The 17,990-nt window shown below is 41.4% G+C and overlaps 1 protein-coding gene across 2 annotated transcripts in view; it reads left to right on the forward strand.

Moving 5' to 3' along the window:
- The window catches only part of LOC145778268 (serine/arginine-rich splicing factor 11-like), a 62,773-nt gene extending 56,810 nt beyond the window's left edge, over nt 1–5,963 (forward strand). Inside the window, exons 6-9 of one of the 2 annotated variants that reach the window (XM_082589729.1) lie at nt 677–831; nt 3,065–3,197; nt 3,551–3,652; nt 5,524–5,963. In XM_082589729.1, coding sequence (XP_082445855.1) covers nt 677–831; nt 3,065–3,197; nt 3,551–3,652; nt 5,524–5,671 — 538 coding nt within the window. In that variant the 3' untranslated portion in view covers nt 5,672–5,963. Of the gene's footprint in view, nt 1–676; nt 832–3,061; nt 3,198–3,550; nt 3,653–5,523 lie in introns of both variants that reach the window. The other variant, XM_082589728.1, reaches the window with a different exon arrangement.
- Nucleotides 5,964–17,990: the final 12,027 nt, after the last annotated feature.

Below are 17,990 nucleotides of genomic sequence, written 5' to 3' on the forward strand. Positions count from 1 at the left end.
TGCATGTTGGGTGGGCGGTGGGAGTTGGTTCAATACCACAGTGATCTATATACTTTACATGCCCTACCAACTTGCAAACTGAAGCCCGATGTAATTTTGAATTTGACAAATTGAATTTTTAAGCTGAATTTGACGAATTTGAATTTTAAGCTGAATTTCATTCATATCCTTTTGAAATAATAGTTTTGAGAATCCAAAGTGCCACAGTGTCATCACTGAAGCTCAAATCTCTGCAAAACTCCTAATGTAAAAAATCTCTTTCTATTGTCAGTGTTGCCAAATAGTTTTTGAATTTCTAGCACAAGTGCCAAAATTTAGTGCATTGTTTGAATGGTAACAGTAGCATAAAAGCAGCTCAATATATACACAAAGACTATACCATATTTATTAACTACTACTTACACAATCAACTTATACTTGCAATTTTGAGTACTCACAGATCGGCCTCCAGTCAAATTTGAAGCTGCACGTTGTTATGGCGTGTGCACTGTGCATAGGTCGCTATGGTTCAGATCTCGTCTTGAATCCTGATTGCTTTTATCTCACCAGATCAACATTCCACAATTATTGAATGAAAGCGAAAATGTTAGTTGGCGTTGTGCCCTGTGTTGAAATGTACGTCGTGCTAAATAACTTGTTGCACTTTTTGATGGTTTGAAAAGAGTACCCTTTTCAGGATCAACCATTCGAACAATGCCATTGTAAAGCCCCCTGTGCCTGGATCAAAACCCGCCAACGATTCGACTTCGCGTGAAATAGACGAAGCGATGAGACGAGTGCGCGAGGCACAAACGCTGATATCACGGGCTTTGGAATCCGATGGGAAATCTGGTGAGCTGCCAATTAATTATAGGATATCTGTGCAATTCTTAAGGATGCTATAAACGTTTTTTTATTCTTTTTTTTGCGTTTTTTTGTTTTTATTACACATCTTTTGTTTTCTTTACTATGTCCAATCGTTTCACACATTTATTTCCAGAACAACTGTTTCGAAGACACTGCACCTGCAGTTACAGAGTCATCAATAACCAATGTTACAACTTCGAACAACTGTATTTAACAAATGGTAGACAATATTTGAGTAATTAACATCAAACAAATAAATATTTAGGAAAATCAAGTTTAACTCAATGTGTCCGACTGTCGCCATTTGCGTCGATAATAAGTCGGAGACGCTTCGAAAAGGACCTGCAAGAGTCACGAATAACTCTTTGAGGTATTTGGTCCATTCTTTTTTCAGATTAGCCTTCAGCGCTTCCAAACTTTGGTGGTGTTTAGTCGAAACCTTGTTCTCCAGGTAAGACCGGATGTCAAAAGTTTAGGGGGTTCAGGTCTGGGGATGAAGGAGGCCATTCCTTTTTGGAAACGAAGAACGACACATTGGCTGAAAGCCAGTTTTGCGTTCTCTTAGCTCCATATCAAGAGGTAGAATCTTGTTGGAATGACCAATTACGTTTTTTGAAGTGTTTCTTTGCTCAAGGGAATAAATGAACCCGCAAGAATATCATTTCGGTGGTTTTCTTGGTTCAATTTCACTCCTTGGTCCACAAAAATCAATGGACTCCTTCCTGATTCGTTGGCTGCAGCCCATACCATCACTGATGTCACCCCTTGTCTCCGAATGACTACACGGGGTGCCACGTCACTATCTCTTGACCAAACACGATCATTCTAACTGTTAAAATGATGCTGGACATCAAGTTTCTTTTCATCGCTGAACACTAGGTTTGGAAGCTTGCCTCCTTCAATGCGTGAGAGCAGAATTCTGGTTCTGGAGAGACGTTTCTCAATGGTATTGGCGCTTAGCAACTGTTTCTTCATGTGTTTGAATGCGTTCATCTTCAAATCCTTCTTGAAAACAGTGAACATGTTTCCATAGGCCACGTTCGCCTCCTTTGCCAGTTTTGAAATGGATTTCTTCTCACCTTTTCTCTGGTTGCTTTTATAAATTTTGAAGTTCTGGCGCTTCGAGGGCGACCTTTGCCAGATCGATTTTTGACATTACCAGTTTCTTTGTGCCTTTTGAGAGTTCTCCAGACCAACATTCTGTTAATTTTTAAGTCCTTACAAATATCACTCCACGACTTGCCCGATTTGAAGAGCTCTACAATAGCTATTCTTTTATTTAAATTTTCATTCATGGCCTAAAAAATTTAGGCCTAAAAAATAGAATCGAGAAATATTCAATTTATTAACATTGTAACGCTAAATATTGATTTTAAATACAGTTGTTTGAAGTTGTAGCATTAATTATTATTGAGGGTATTGACCCTGTAAGCTGCGGAATAACCTCATGATGAATTAACGAATTCAAGTGAATCCTGGGAAATGCTCCCAGTGGTGTCCATGTCAACTTCCTTCGTTGCTTGTCATAATTTTTTTTATTATTTTTTTTTTTTCTTTAATTGCTAAATTTTTCTAAATTTTTTTTTTCTTTAACTGCTAAATTTTTCTTTTCTTTAATTGCTAATTACTATTATGAAGAGTAAATATTCTTTAAAGTCTAATTGGTGAATCTACAGTCCAGCTGACGAGTTAACTTATTGACGTCTTGATTATTTCAAAACCGATAACTTAGAGAAGCGAAAGTGCAAATTTTGTTTCAGCTTTGAAATTATAGACACATTGTCTGCGCAAAACAAAAGGATTGTTGTCTTTTTTTATTAAACAAAATTAACATGAGCAAAAATGACTTACTCCCTATCAATACCTTACCACGCGTGTTGCTTGTTTTTAAATCCAAGATTTCTCATCAACCAATTTTACTGTTTTCTTCACAAAGCCACCTTTCTGTGAAAGACATTGTGTATCTCAGATTACAACAGCGTCAATATCTACTGTACAAGTCCCCTTCCCCACCCTCGCGGATGTTGCCACTATCCCTTCCAATATTCCCCGCGTCTCTACGCTGACAATTTTAAGCGCCAGCACACTGACTGGGGCTATAACAAAACTAACAAAAGAAAAACACAAAATTCCATCATGACCGCACTTGTGACCTTGCAAATAATGCTGTCAATGAACAATCGGTTCCTTATAAACCAAACGTCATTTTATGAAGCAGGCAAGCGATCCCGGAGCAGATCGCGATCGCGCCATCGCCGTCGTCGATCGAGGAGTCGTGACAGATCTCGCAAACGAAGATCACGATCGAGATCTTATGGAAGGTCGCGACGATCACGATCCAGAGACAGGAGGTGATTTATGATTATGACGTTTTGTATTCATTCGTTTCAAGTTATTTATTAACCTCAAATGTAGTTATTACTCTCTAAGTCTAAACCCTTGACAGCCTGTTTCACCCTAAAAGGGGGATCATCAGAAGGTCCTTTTTTTATTCGAATAGACTAAAATTCTATTTGAATAAGGACCTTCTGATGATCCCCCTTTTAGGGTGAAGCAGTTAGAGGTTTTGGAAAGTAATAACTAGATTTATATTTGATGTATTAACTATTACGTGCACCAAGCGCTTAAAGATTCATTTTCAAGTTTTGGTATGCGCGATAGTGAGTTTACCGGTTCATAACTAAGCCATCTTTTCATGATCAAGGCGGAGCCGTCGGAGTCGCAGCAAGAGCAGAGATCGAAGACGGAAGAGATCCCGATCCAGATCTCCTCGTAAAAGGTCATCATCCCGTTCCCCTGGCAAGAAGTAAGTTGTGAGATCACATCTAGACTTTGTCCATCTGGTAAAAGATAAAATTAAAAAAAGTAAAATTCTCATTTTGGCATTGTTTCAACGCCTGTAAACGTTCAATCAATATAAAAAGGGCATATCTGCCAGCAATTGTCTAACTGAAAAAAGAGTGTCCAGTAGTGAGAAGGGAAAACTGTAACTCCTGAGGTAAGTTGTCGATATCATTAAAAACAACTAGGGAAGTACTGGCTTGAAAAAAATCAAAAACGTTGAATCCAAACAAAACTAGGCCAGTAGAATTTGCGATTAAGATTTTCCATGACGTTCTTGAAGCAAAGATAGTCGTAATGTGTCAGAATTAAATCGAAAAATGATAAAGAAAGGCTGTTTATTGGTCTTGGTCGCAAATACAAATATTGACGTTTTCAACATTTACTTTAATTTTCGTGCCGAAAACGTCGCACAATTTAAAACTAGTCATATTCAAGTTGTTTATGATGAAGATTGAATACTGCCGTTGGTGGTGTGTACCAACTTTAAATCATTGTTCTATGCGGCCACTAAGGTTTGAGATCAAATGCAATTATTATGGACTGTTACTTAATAAGAACAGGTTATAAACGCAAAATCAAAAAATTGATCACTTAAAACTTTTTGCCTACTTTGCGTCATGAGCTTTGCATATTGCCTAGCAAGCGTGTTCCCGAGGCTCATTTGCTTAATTGTTTCTGCACACGCGTCACCTAATTCGTTAGCGCTTTACCTGCGGGAAGGCGCCTTCTCAAAGGTAGAGCCAGTATCGTTTCACTGTTTATTAATGCCGTCCGGATCACTGTTTGTTAATGCCGTCTGGATGGCTATGATCTTTTGGTGTTTATAAAGAACTACCATATTTTTAATCCTTTAAAATGAAAAACAAATAAGCTTCAAAGAGTTGTGCGTTGAAGGAAGTTTTAGAAAAGGATTGGGAGACTTACAATACAAGCTTCCTAAATTTGAAAGTCTCCTTAAGCAACTTTGAGGGACGATCCAAAGCGTTTAAAATAGACAAGAAATCTTTAAATTTAAAAATGCAGTTTGAATTACGGCAAATAAACGTGTACAAATTTTTTGCTTAACTAATTGCCAACGCTATTTTACAATTCGTAATGTTACGTTAGCAATGCTTTTGCCGCTGCAAAAGTAGCCTAAGTTCGAAGTCTACTCTGTTGGTATTTGAAGCCTTTTTTCTCCACTCATGTTCGTATTTCAAACTTATTTGTCCACTCGTGTTTAGACGTAAAAAGTTTTTTCTCGTCACTCGCATTCGCAACCCTTTTTCACATAGCAAGGCAAAATCTCTCACACGCCGACGAAAAATATTGCTGGTAAAAGTTTTTCAACAAGTCAACCTGTAAAACCTCAAAGACTATCTCTATTCTCTATATCTACTTGAGAAGCAGTGTATTTAAATACAACTGCGAATATGTTTCAGTACTTGTTGGCATTGGTCTTTGAGTGAACGCAAAAATAAAATATTAATTAGCGGACTTTTAAAAATGCTAATTTTTTACGGATTTTTTTATTTTGGTTGCCTAGAAGAAGCTCTGGTAGGCCGTTTGGTCGCCCGAAAAGTACAGGAGCTTAGAGGCATGCGCTTCAGCTTTCCATTCAGTGGCACCTAGTGGAAGGAATAATTCACAGACAACACCACTTCAACAATCTCTTCACTCTGTCGATCTCGGTGATCGGGCCTGCGTCAGTGATTCAAAGCTTCTACAAGTATGCAAAACTGCCAGGATTAAGCTTTCAGAAGCTTACTCAGTCCGAGGATAAGGAGTTCATTAGCAGCGATTCATTTTTTCTGACTTTGATTCAGTGTTTTATGCTGTGAAGTTGTGTTTCAGAAGCAGCAAATCTCATCGGAAAGACCGCAAGAAGGACAGAGACCACAAGCGCACCAGCAAAGGGAGAGAGCGATCCAAAAGCGACAAACCTGAAAATGGAGAAAAGGCTAAAAAGAAAGAAAATGGAGGCGCGCTGGTGGAAAGTTAAAGCGCATGACTAAAGTGTTTCTCCGAGCAGCCAGTTCGCCCTGAGAGCGTTGATCTTTATCAAAACTTTATTCGGCGCATCACGTGATTTTTTTTTCAATTGTGATGCCAATTGCAACACAGTCCTGAACGGGCTTCACCCAACAACTGGACATTTGTGCAAACTAAACTCACCCCAAGTTGTGCATGGGACAAGTTGATACAGCCGATGAGCACAGTTTGAATTGCATAAGGCAATCGCCGCTATTTTTTCGCCTTTTGTTGTTGTTTCAATAAACCATTCACTGATTGATCATAGCTTTTTCCAGCACTTTTTGTTTGGTTGCTGTGGGTGCCTGATCACGCTGCATGTACCACAGAGTGTCTTCTATTTTCACCTCCAATTTTTAAAAAGCCTGGGGTCAAATGTGGTGAGGTTTTGGCAGAGGTGAGCCATGGGCAATTTAGGGTGGGGTGAACCAAAAATTTTGCTTTGTCTCGTTGATATTTCTTGTGGAACAACATAAAACGACCAAAAACCGAATTTGAGGAAATTTTGACCTTGGGAACCTACCCACTTTTTGAGTTGAAAATTCTGCCTTTTTCGAAAAATATGCGAAACATGCTTATGAAAATAGAACTTTAAAGACACTTTTTTTGGCTAGATATTCAATATACTATTTTGCATTGCACCAATACCGACTTGGACTAGCTTCTAATACAAGTTTTTTTTAGGTTTTGAGATTCGATTGCTTTAATTTTTTTGCAAAAACATGCAATTTTTTCCAAAAATCGAATTGCCTACCATTGCATTTTAAAATCAGTTTTGGGAATATAAAATGATAGACATGCAAAATCAACTGGATTCAACAGTCACTAATTCAATTGTAACACAAATATACTAGCACTTGATTTTAGTGTTAACAGTATCTACAAATGTGCTTGGCTGTAGTGCGCCTTTGTGTCTGCAACAGGAATCAGATTCCTGGAAGCTATACCAGCACGGATGAATCCATGTCTTCAATCAAACCCACACACTTTGTACGATGCATCAGTCACCAATTTCACAATTCTTTCTACTGATTGCGAGTGGTTTGGATAGCTTTTCACTTCTATTTTGCTTTCACGGTACGAGATGATGTCATCAGATGTAATTGTGTTTGTGAAGATAGGTTCATAACATAAATATACGGTGATGTCGGAATAATGGTTGGCCTCATAATTTATCGTTGGAACAACAAACTTCCGAACGGATCTATCACCAATATTTGCCTCATTGCGAATTTTCAATATAGCCATGACTGCATTTTCTCGAACTTCTCTGGAGTCATCAGCAAGCATTGCCATTATCACATTTTCAGAGTGTGCTGCGGTCGTAGAAGTAACTACACTCCGTGCTGGGATGCAGAGTGCGAGCGCCTCTACCAATCTTTTGTTAGCTCTTCAGATGGTCAAACAACACCCTCAGCCGCCAAGGCTCTTCTGGAAAGACTCGATGCAAAAAGAAAAGAACGCTGGACAGAGACCATCCAATCTCTCGCACTCAAGATGTACAGCGTGGAGCACACTCAATAGCCTAACCTTACCGGACGATCAAGACAATCACCCCGACAATGTCCCATTCCTGCTAATAAGATCGCATCGCAGGTAATAAAAAATGGGAGATATAAGCCGTGTGACCGTACCTCCAATCGGTTTGTTACCAAAGAAGTGACAAAGCTTTGGAAGAACAACACACCCAACCAGGAGAGCATTTCTAGCTCCTTCTCACGGAGCGAATTCAATGCTGCCCTCAAGCACCTAAAACCTGGTAAGGCCCCTGGTCCAGATAGGATATGTCCAGAGCTTATCATGCAAGCTGGTTATGTTCTAAAGTCCTGGTTATGCGATTTCCTGTCGTCCTGCCTGCGCCGCCTCAAGATTCCTAAAGTATGAAGAAGATCTCTGGTCGTCGCAATCTCTAAGCCAAACAAACCACTAGACGATGCAAAGAGCTATCGCCCCATCTCCTAGCTCTGCATCCCTTTCAAGATCCTTGAGAGACTGATCTACGCCCGTGTCGAACCAATAATCGACCCACTGCTTCCCAAAGAACAAGTTGGTTTCCGACACGGAAGGTCAACTGTAGACCAAGTCACACTACTAACTCAGGATATTGAGGAGAATTTCTCGGCATAAAAGAAAGCGGGGGCTGTTTTTATCGACCTAACAGCAGCCTATGACACTGTTTGGCACCGTGGCCTAGTCTACAAGCTACTCCGCCTACTCCCTGACAGGCACATGGTCAAAATGATCATGGAACTCATCCACAACAGGAGTTTTACCCTTACCACCGGAAGCGGAAAACCAAGTAGACTGTGGCGAATCAAAAACGGTGTCCCACAGGGATCAGTCTTGGCTCCCCTCCTTTTCAACGTCTATACGCACGACCTACCATCAACAACATCTGACAAATATGCATATGCTGATGACTTGGCCATCTTGTACTCTGCGAAAGACTGGCAATCATTACAAACGACGTTGAGCCAAGACATGACGACCATATCTGGATACCTTCATCAATAGAAACTGAAACTCAGCGAAAGTAAAGCTGTGACGGCAGCCTTCCATCTCAACAACAGGTAGGCAAAACGTGACCTGAAAGTGACCGTTAACGGCAAAATTCTGCCGCCCTGCCCAGAACCAACATACATTGGGGTTACACTTGACAGGTCACTCACATACCATTTACAGTCACTGTGCAAAAAGCTGACATCTCGCGTCGCCCTGCTGAGATGTCTGGTAGGCAAAACTTGGGGTGCAGGTGCTGACACCTTGCGCACTGCAACCCTGGCTCTGGTTCACTCCACTGCTGAATACTGCGCCCCTGCCTGATGCCGCAGTACCCACACCCGCTTCATCGACAGCCCAATCAACGACGCATTGCGAACTGTGACTGAATGCCTGCGCCCAACTCCAACAGAGTAGCCTACTTACCAATCCTTGCAGGCATCCAACCTGCTGAGCTCCGCCGAAAGGGAGCCATCAAACACCTGGCTTGCCTGGCGGGGGATCCTAACCACTTGCTCCATGCAAAACTCAACATCTCACCTCAGGAATCTCCCTGGCAACTAAAGTGAAAACACCCTTTTGTGCCAGCTGCTGTTGAATTACTATACATCCATTCAGCGATCATGCCATCAGCGCAGCACACTTCATGGAAGACACTTGGAATGCAGCGTGGTGCGCCACCGACACCAAACTACATGGTTTTATACCCCACCCGGTGGCGCGCCCCCCTGGTATGAACCTGCTTCGGCCGACTTGGGTCAAGCTCAACAGAATCCGAACCGGAGTCGGTCGCTTCCATTCCAACATGCACGAGTGAGGCCTGGCTCCCTCATCGGCCTGCAAATGCGGCGCGAAGGAACAAACTGCTGACCATGTCGTTCTCGAACCAAATGGAACGCATGGCATAGCAACGCTGGACGAAGCTACACTCACCTGGCTCTCCACCACATGCCCGGAAATTTGATCTAGTCTCAAACGAAAGAAGAAGACCGTCTCTATCAAATTGTCAGACAATCACTCAAGGGTAAACGACGCAGAAACTAACCAGACTATTCGACGCAGAAACTATTGACTGCGGGAATTATTGGCCTATACAAAACTAGACTGTAACTTTTGACTTTGGTAAATTTTTAGAAAAAATCCAAGATTTTTACACTTTTTGTGATTCATTTTCCTACTTTAATTTGCATCTATTGGCCCCTTATTGGGAAAAACACAAAAGTAAACTAATAGTTTTAGGTATAAAAGAAATATTACAATATTATATCAACTTTAAATAATGCAAAAAAAACTTTGAAATTTTAGGGATTTTTTGAAATATTATGAAATTTCAACTCAAAAAGTGGGTAGGTTCCTGTTGTCAAAAATCGCTGAAATTTTTTGTGTGATGTTTTCTCAAACCTCCACAAGAAATATCTGCGAGAGAATGCTCAAATCCAAAATTAGTACTTTTTCACCCCACCCTAAATTGGGCATTTGCTACTTTGAAAAATTTTGCTGGTAGCTCACTACCGCTACTTTTGTCTTAAATTGGCGCAGGAAGCACTTATTGAATTGCCTTGTGAAGTCAAAAAGATCCTGAAAACGATTGCTATTGTTCGTTTACACTGCAATTTCAACGTCGTTATAGAAAACACGCTCTGGGTAAAGTATTTCAAAATGCTAGTCACTGAGTTCAGCCCGCTTTGGCTTCAGCACGTATATTCCAACCGAGAAAAGTCTTTTCATTGCAGCACTGAAAGGAATGGAGGATAGGGTGCCCCACTTTTAGGCGACTTTTCAGGAAAATTAGGTTCGGGTCAAATTCTGACTGGGTTTTCGTCACTGATTTCAAAAATGGCGTTATTTTTTATTATGACGTCATCTTGATGTGCCAGCTAGCGGATTTTGGCCTTATCACGAATTATGGTAAGAGCTAGAGAGTTGGAATTTGCGCCAAAATGACCGGAAGGGACGATTTCCTATTTGTTGTCAACGTTTTTTGTTGCAGTTAGCGTTTCATATTGTATTAATGCTATGAACAGACATTTTCACTCGGTATTGGGAAAGCTCAAGGACTTGCTTCTGTGCGAAAAAGAGCCTCCACAATTGACTTTCTTTGCGTACCGACGTTTCATGCAGTGTCACCAATACACCAAAAAATTCCTCGGAGTCGTGACTGGTGTTGGTGTCACACTTGTCAGTATCAACGTGGCTTGATGTTTCCCGCAATAGTCGAATGATTTCTGCCTTAATTTTTTCACGCATTGTTTCCGTAAAAATCTCAAAAACAAGTCGTTTTTTTTTCTTATTGGAAAGTAGCGAAAGTGCGACTGAAAGAACTAGCACCTCTCCGCTACAGCTACATTAAAAAAGTACCGCGCTATTATCCACTTCGGGGTTTTAGATGAAAACTCGACACCCAAAATTTTACCTCATTAAGCCGTCATAAAGATGTGGGGCACGGTATTTGATGTTCTGAATAGGCCACTCCAAGTCTAAAGCTACTCACCGTAGTGTGCCAAAATGCGCTGGAGTTTTCTGTGGCCACTAAATATAATATTATCTTACATAAAAATCCATGCAAGCGAAGAACATGGCGATTCAGCTGTGTATGGTTTTCACTAATTTAGTTTTGCACAAAGCCTTTTAATTTTCCAGTTCTTCTTTCAATGGCCGGATTGTTATCAATCGATTAGCTCAGTGGCCTCTGTCTAACGGATATTCTAACTAATCTGACTCCATTAAACTATTTCCACACAATTCGAATTATAATTTTTAGTTATCAGAAGGTGCTCATATAATATTGCAGGTCTATAAAAAAATGAATTTAAAGATTACAGAATAACGAAACAATAAGAGGCTACGAATTATCACATTTTAACAGTCGTCCAAATTTTGAAGAAAGGGGCGTTCTTCCCGGCTATCAGCACAAGGCTCATAGGGGAAACACGTGTCTATCGCTGTCCATTCTTGCTACAAATCGGCTGCCGAGAAACACCCCAGCCAGCAAGCCCATATGGGCTGATGTACGGGCCCCATGTGAGCTGCCCATACACATTGTGTCCGCGGGCATCACATTGCCCCCATATAGGCTGCCCATATTCATGTATGGGTTTCATGTGGGTTGCTCACACTCAACCCACAAATCTAATATGGGCTGCCCATATGTAACTCATAAATCTAATTCAGGCTGCCCATATGTATATATAGATAACTGCATACAGATGCTAAAGCGCTCAAACTGCAAGCAGTGAACTTTGCGCAATGCATAGCAAGGTGCCCCCAGTAAAGTGCTCAATCAGCGTAAGCAAAGAGCGTCAACAGACAGTGACTACCGTTTATTTATAAACTAAAATGGCCATGAAAGTATCTATACCTCCATGTGACATTTTCCTATTTGTGGTTAACTTTGCCAAAGTGCTCCAACTGCAAGCAGTGAGTTTTGCGCAATGCATAGCAAGATGCCCCCAGTAATTTTGCTTGTTCAATTTCATTTTGTGTTTGTTTAAAAGATCTCAAAGTCTAGACAAATGCTGATGGAGGTGTAGGCCTATATCATATTAGTATGGGTTGCCCACAAACCTTTGAATCACTGTGTGGGTAGCCCATGGTCTGCCCATAAAAAATGTGGGCAGCCCATGGTCTGCCCATAAAAAATGTGGGCAGCCCATGTTTTGCCCATAAAAAATGTGGGCAGCCCATGGTCTGCCCATAAACAAAGTGGACAGCCCATGGTCTGCCCATAAACAAAGTGGGAAGCCCATCAATATTTCATGCTTAGCCCATGATCAATAATTTTATGTGGCTAAATTTATTAAAATGCATTTATATGATCACGCATTTGAAGACTGGAAGTTTTACATTCCACCTTGTCATTTAGCAACACATTCTGCAAGAAAGCCCATATTGGGCACATAGCCTATGGCAAAAACACAAAAACCCACATGCCCACAAGCCCATTAAAATAGTATATGGGGCCCATATGGGCTTGCTGGCTGGGACAGTCGTCCAAATTGTTACGTAAAAACTACACAACCTACAGGTATTTCATGTTTTCTGAGCTTGAGCTCTCGCCAAATGCGAACAAACCATTTTATTGTGTGCTCCCTTTTTCCTATTTACCAGGTTAAACTGGTTCACTATAGTTAAAGAAAGGAAAAGTTATTTGACGCAATAATGGATTGCTACAAAGCCCCTCGAGAGAGCCCAAGGTTCCTCACGAATCTGTCGTTCCTCCGCGACAACAAAGGTCAATTCCAGTTTGACGCGTCCACCAATGGCAACTGTACAGTACAACCAAAAATAAGTCGTTCCCCCTCTCTTTCTCCACACCGAGACGGAACAGGCTCCAGGCCATTTGTCCTGTACACCTCACCTTCTCATCGTTAAGTCCCTTATTTTGGGTATACAGCACCTGCAAGCGGCGTCCCAAGAATATTAGGATGTGCAAGCTTACCAGAATCACCTTTTGGCATCTGCACGCGTGCAGAATTCCTGGTGACTTGCAGCAGATGCGATAGTGTTCTCCCTCCAGCTTCCGGGTTGGAGAAGGCCAAAGAGCACTGGTCGGTCTGCCCCGAAAACATTCGATTGCCAACTTGCGTCCCCTTCAACGGCCATGACTCGACAAGTTCGACGACCGAAGAAGTCCCGACAGGATGACTTCGCCTGGGATCAGCTATGCATCCATCGTGAAGCATGCTGGGTGCCGGCCCTCGACCGATCGTGCATCGGCTGAAGAGTCTCTTTCCCTCCCTACTGTCGAGACCGTCCGGTTTCAAAATTTTTGGAATCGAAGCCACACCAGCTTAAGCGACGAATCCCCCCACTCTGGCCCTCCTTCAGGACAAGCCACCCCTTTGAGGATTGCGACTATGACCTTTCACGGTCGCGAAAACCCCAACTTTCCTGATCTTGACGCTTTCTTTGTCTTCCCCATAAGACCGCACATGTTCGCAACCCCTCCATATCCATCCCCCCTGTTTACTGACACCAGTGAGTCGTCGAGTGGGGACTTCTGACTCGTCTTTTAGTTCGAACAGAACGTCTTCACACTCGCCTATCCCAATCTTATTAGGCGAGACTCACCGGAAAGTGGGGACTCTTCCAGCCCTCCCTGTCCAACGAGAAAGAGGCTTTCACCTGCCATCACCCCACACGCACCGACTGCCACCGGAGTCGCCGCCAGAGACTCGTAGGCTACGACTTTTCCGAGCCGGTCACGTGTTCTACCCCTACCCTGTCCCGTGCCGGTCGATTCGACCAATGGTTGAACAGACACGACACACCTTGAACCTCAGTCGAACGTCCCCAGCCTGGGTCGCTACCCAGGCAAACACCCCAGTCGCCAGCTGCTCCGTGAAGCATCCTTCTTCGATGCTATCTGCTGAAGCTTCAGAATTTCATGCCCAAAGTAGACTCTGTAATCTTTCAAACTTTTTACCCTCCACCCCCACAATGACGACTTTTCCCCAGGCCCCGCCACAACGGGAGGCCACACCCAGCAACAGACTCCCCAACTGGACCATAGGGAGTTCTCTACAGGAAGAAATCCACAACCCTCCAGGGTCCATATAGAAGCGTCACCGGGAAATAACGCTCTAGGCGGGCGTTACGCAGTTTAGTGACTCAATCTAAGGATGGGACAAGCTTCGACGTGTTCTGCAACGACCTTGAAGCATGTACCGTCGATGTTTTAGCCCCGGATGAAGACTCGACCCCGTAGGGGAAGGGCGGGACCTACGAGCCGATTTTTACAAACTCTCCTATATTTTTGTTTTGTGTCTAAAATTCGTCTCAAAGTTTACGTATACTTTCCTACATACGGTCTTCATACTTTCATGGATTTTAAGCATGTTCCGGTGGAAGCGGAAGTCCCTAGAGCAAAAAATGTATCGTCCTCCAAAGTGGTTCATACGACCCGCAAGTGAGGGTCCTACGACCATATGTGGAGGGTCCTCTAAGCCGCTTGAAAAAAACATGCAGTATTTGCGATTTTCCATTTATTTAACAGTTTTATGTTGTGCTGTTGTCATGCTACTACAAGAAATGTCAAATGGGAAACACTGAATGTATGCGCTCATCGGAATATCTCTCTGATTGATCTCCCTGGTCTCACAGATGATCTTACTATCAGCACAAAATAGTCCGTGCACCAAGTTTAATTCGCAATCACCAAATTGGACACACATGACTGTACATCATCACTACAAACTTGCAGTGATGTACGCGCATACAAAAAATATTGACGCCGTCAGCGCAAACGCAAACGTTCGAAAAACCATACGCCGTATGCGTCAACGTAACTTGTAAAAAACGTTGGCGGCGTCAGCGCATACATTAGCGTAAACTAATTTTGTTTGCTAGATGCTGATGAGTTTGTCAAGTTCAGCTTTTCCGATTTTGTTCCTTGCTGATATTGGTTGCTTGAGATCTCTACGCTTCTTCATAAGGTTTAAAGTTTCTGTTGACAGTTTTAAACCATTGTTAGGCTTTACTTCTCTATACTTTTCAGCTGTTTTTGTAAGATTGATAATGATAGCCTACGTCAAGGTTACACGATATCTCCAAAACTTTTTACAGCAAACTTATAAGAAATTTTTAAGCAACTTAACTGGGAAGAAAAAGGAATCAAAATTGATGGTGAATACATAAACCATTTTCGTTTTGCTGATGACATCATCCTTATATCTGAGCAACCTAAACAACTACAAGCAATGCTAAGTGAACTCAATACAGAAAGCAAAAAGATTGGCCTTCATATGAACTTTAACAAAACGAAAGTTATGTTTAACAAACTGGCAGACATCGACAGCAATATTCTTTTGGACGGAGCGACTATCGAAAAAGTTGATCACTATATATATCTTGGCCAAAAAATTACAACCAACTCCAATAAAGAAGATGAAATCAAAAGGAGAATATCACTTGGATGGCAAGCCTTCGGAAGAGCAAGTTCTGCATCTATTTAAGTCAAAACTGCCTCTTTCTCTCAAGAAACAAGTCTACGATCAATGCATCCTTCTAACCGCTACATATGGTGCAGAAACTTGGAACCTTACAAACAAATTAACACTTAAACTAAGAACTATGCAGAGAGCACATGAACGAATCATGATGGGTTTAACATGGCGAGATAAAAAGACTGCCAAATGGATCAGAAATCAAACGAAATTACGAGATATATTGAACACAATCAGGAAACTAAAACGGTCCTGGGCAGGTCATATAGCAAGATATCAGGACAATAAATGGACTAAAAAATTAACAACATGGACACCACGAGAAACCTAAAGAAAGAAAGGAAAACCAAAAGTAAGATGGAGGGACGACATTGACAAACAATGCAATACAACCAATTGGTACCAACTAGCACATAATCATTTAAATTGGCATGAAAAGAGGAAGGCTTACGCTCTGCAGTGGGCTCTCACAGGCTGAAAATGATGATGATGGTATAACTAACTTGTTGAGAGCAAAAATGTAATGCTTCGTTCGGCAAATACGGTCACATCAATCAATCAATCATTTTATTTTTCGTCATTAACGCGTCCGGGACAAAAAAGATACTAACTAGAAAAATCGATGTAGACCTACCAGCACGTTAATGAACGGGAAAAGGTGGCAAAACCTTGAAAGGTTTAAAACGTGCCTGAATGAAAAATTATGTAGTAGGCTATATATCAGTAGTTAGCACGGCCACAAACGGAAAATCACCCAGAGAAATTCTCAAATTCCAGCAAATAGAGGGATTCCACGGTAAACCAACAGACCGTGACGGGTTGAAGCTTGCGCTGAAAGTCTAGACCAGTGGTTCTTAACCTTTTTTTCCCCAGCGCCCCTTTTCAGAGATTTCCATAGTCTGGCGCCCACCATAATATAAGGGCTGTAGCCTACTAATGACATTTTCTTCCAAGACTACAGCCAGTAGTAATTAGTTATTAGTTAGTAAGAAAAAACTAGTTTAAGCCTATGTTAGTTTTAATACTAAAAAATCAGCACAGATGTGCCTTAAGGCTCTTAACTTAAAAGTCTTAAGGCACATCTCTGCTGATTTTTTAGTAGTTAGTAAGAGTTACACTAATAACCATTATTGACTGACTATTATTATGACCAGTCCTTATGGTTTCAACTTTGCTTGCACTGCCTGCCCGCTGTCCCTGCCAAAAGCTGACCACAAAATGCCATTTACTTACTACAAGGAAAGGGAAACAATACCCATTATCAACAACAAAGGCCATGCACAACACCATCCGACGTCCACGCTTGTCAGATGGTGTTGTGCATTGTGCTGTATAGGCCAACATAGAATGCTCTGAGAGAGAATCACTACTTCCCTTGTTAAACACAATCTCTATACTGTATAAGTGTATATAGCTCCTCATCCTCGGTGGATTCTCGTACCCCCAGCAGAACTACTAAAGCAAATTTGCAGTGAGGAAAATATCGTTACACCTTCTGAATGTAGCGCCCCCTATAACGCCCCCTGAATATTTCCGCCCCTCTAAAAGTTAACAGCGCCCACTAGGGGGCGGTAGCGCCCAGGTTAAGAACCACTGGTCTAGACAAACTACAGTATTGCACACTGCACAGATTGTTTCGTTTATATTAAAACCAGTTTAACACCATCTTTCTGATTTATTTTTAAGTCATGAACACAAAATAGGTTAGGGCATAACGGGGTAATTCCGGACAGAATTTCCGTTTTCGGATTACCATTGCTCACGTGTTGCTTTTAAATCGACCCCAATGCAAATTTAAGACATTCACACATATGTTAATAGTATGCTACAGCAATTTTCTAAAATTATTTTAAGATGGCCACAAGATGAGGCCTACATTTCCAGTGCCTAACTGTCCGGAATTACCCTGTCTGTGGGGTAATTCCGGACATGCACACCTTTAATGCAAAAAACAGAATTTCCCCGTAGCCTTACCGTTACAGGTAATTCCGGACAGCACAGAAACTTTATTTTTTCAGTTTTTCACCACATTTGGCGCTCGAAAGCTAAATTATATGTATGTAAAAAAGGAACATTTTGCTCACTCTGAAAAAGATTGTGTTTGAATGTTTTTTTATCCTCTGACTGCGGAAGTCACTTTATGAACACATTAATGTATTTTGTTTGCGTTGTGTTGTTTACCTACTTTGTTATTTTGTATTTACGTGTGCATTTATTCTTTATACTTCTGTTTTGAAATAAAATAAACTGATAATACGATTAGAACAGGAATTACCCCAGGCTGTCCGGAATTACCCCATGTCCGGAATTACCCCATTATACCCTACCATAAAAACAATTATTCAGCCAAATATGGTAACGCAAAACTAAAATAAAAGTTTGCAAGGGAAGGTAGTACCATTTTTGCAGTCCAGAACATTATATCGAAGTGTATTCGCTCAATAAATAAAGACTTTGAAGTATAGACAACTAAGTCACACCAAGGCAGACCACTGAGGGCTATTTTCCCATGAATTTGATAGAAGTAGTTGTGTGTACTTTTCAGTTTTAGTTCATCAACAACGAAATGGAGACAAAAGTCATCATTAAGAGCTGCCTCTTGTACACAGTTGTTTCTATATTTAAATTCACACTTCACTTCCAAGAGTCCAAAATTTTTCCCGGTTTCGTACTTTTCAAACACTTTACCATCTGGGGAAGCCTAAAAAAAATTTAACCCAGGATTGACTATTAGGCCGCTGTCAAAAATCTCTACGTCTCTGTTTAGTTGTTTTTTCATCTCTTCGTGATATAACCGAACTGCATGCTTCTCCTTTGTCAAACCGTGGCGAACAGCTGGAACATGGT

This window comes from Aplidium turbinatum, chromosome 10, assembly GCF_918807975.1.
Source record: "Aplidium turbinatum chromosome 10, kaAplTurb1.1, whole genome shotgun sequence".
Lineage (NCBI taxonomy): Eukaryota > Metazoa > Chordata > Ascidiacea > Aplousobranchia > Polyclinidae > Aplidium > Aplidium turbinatum.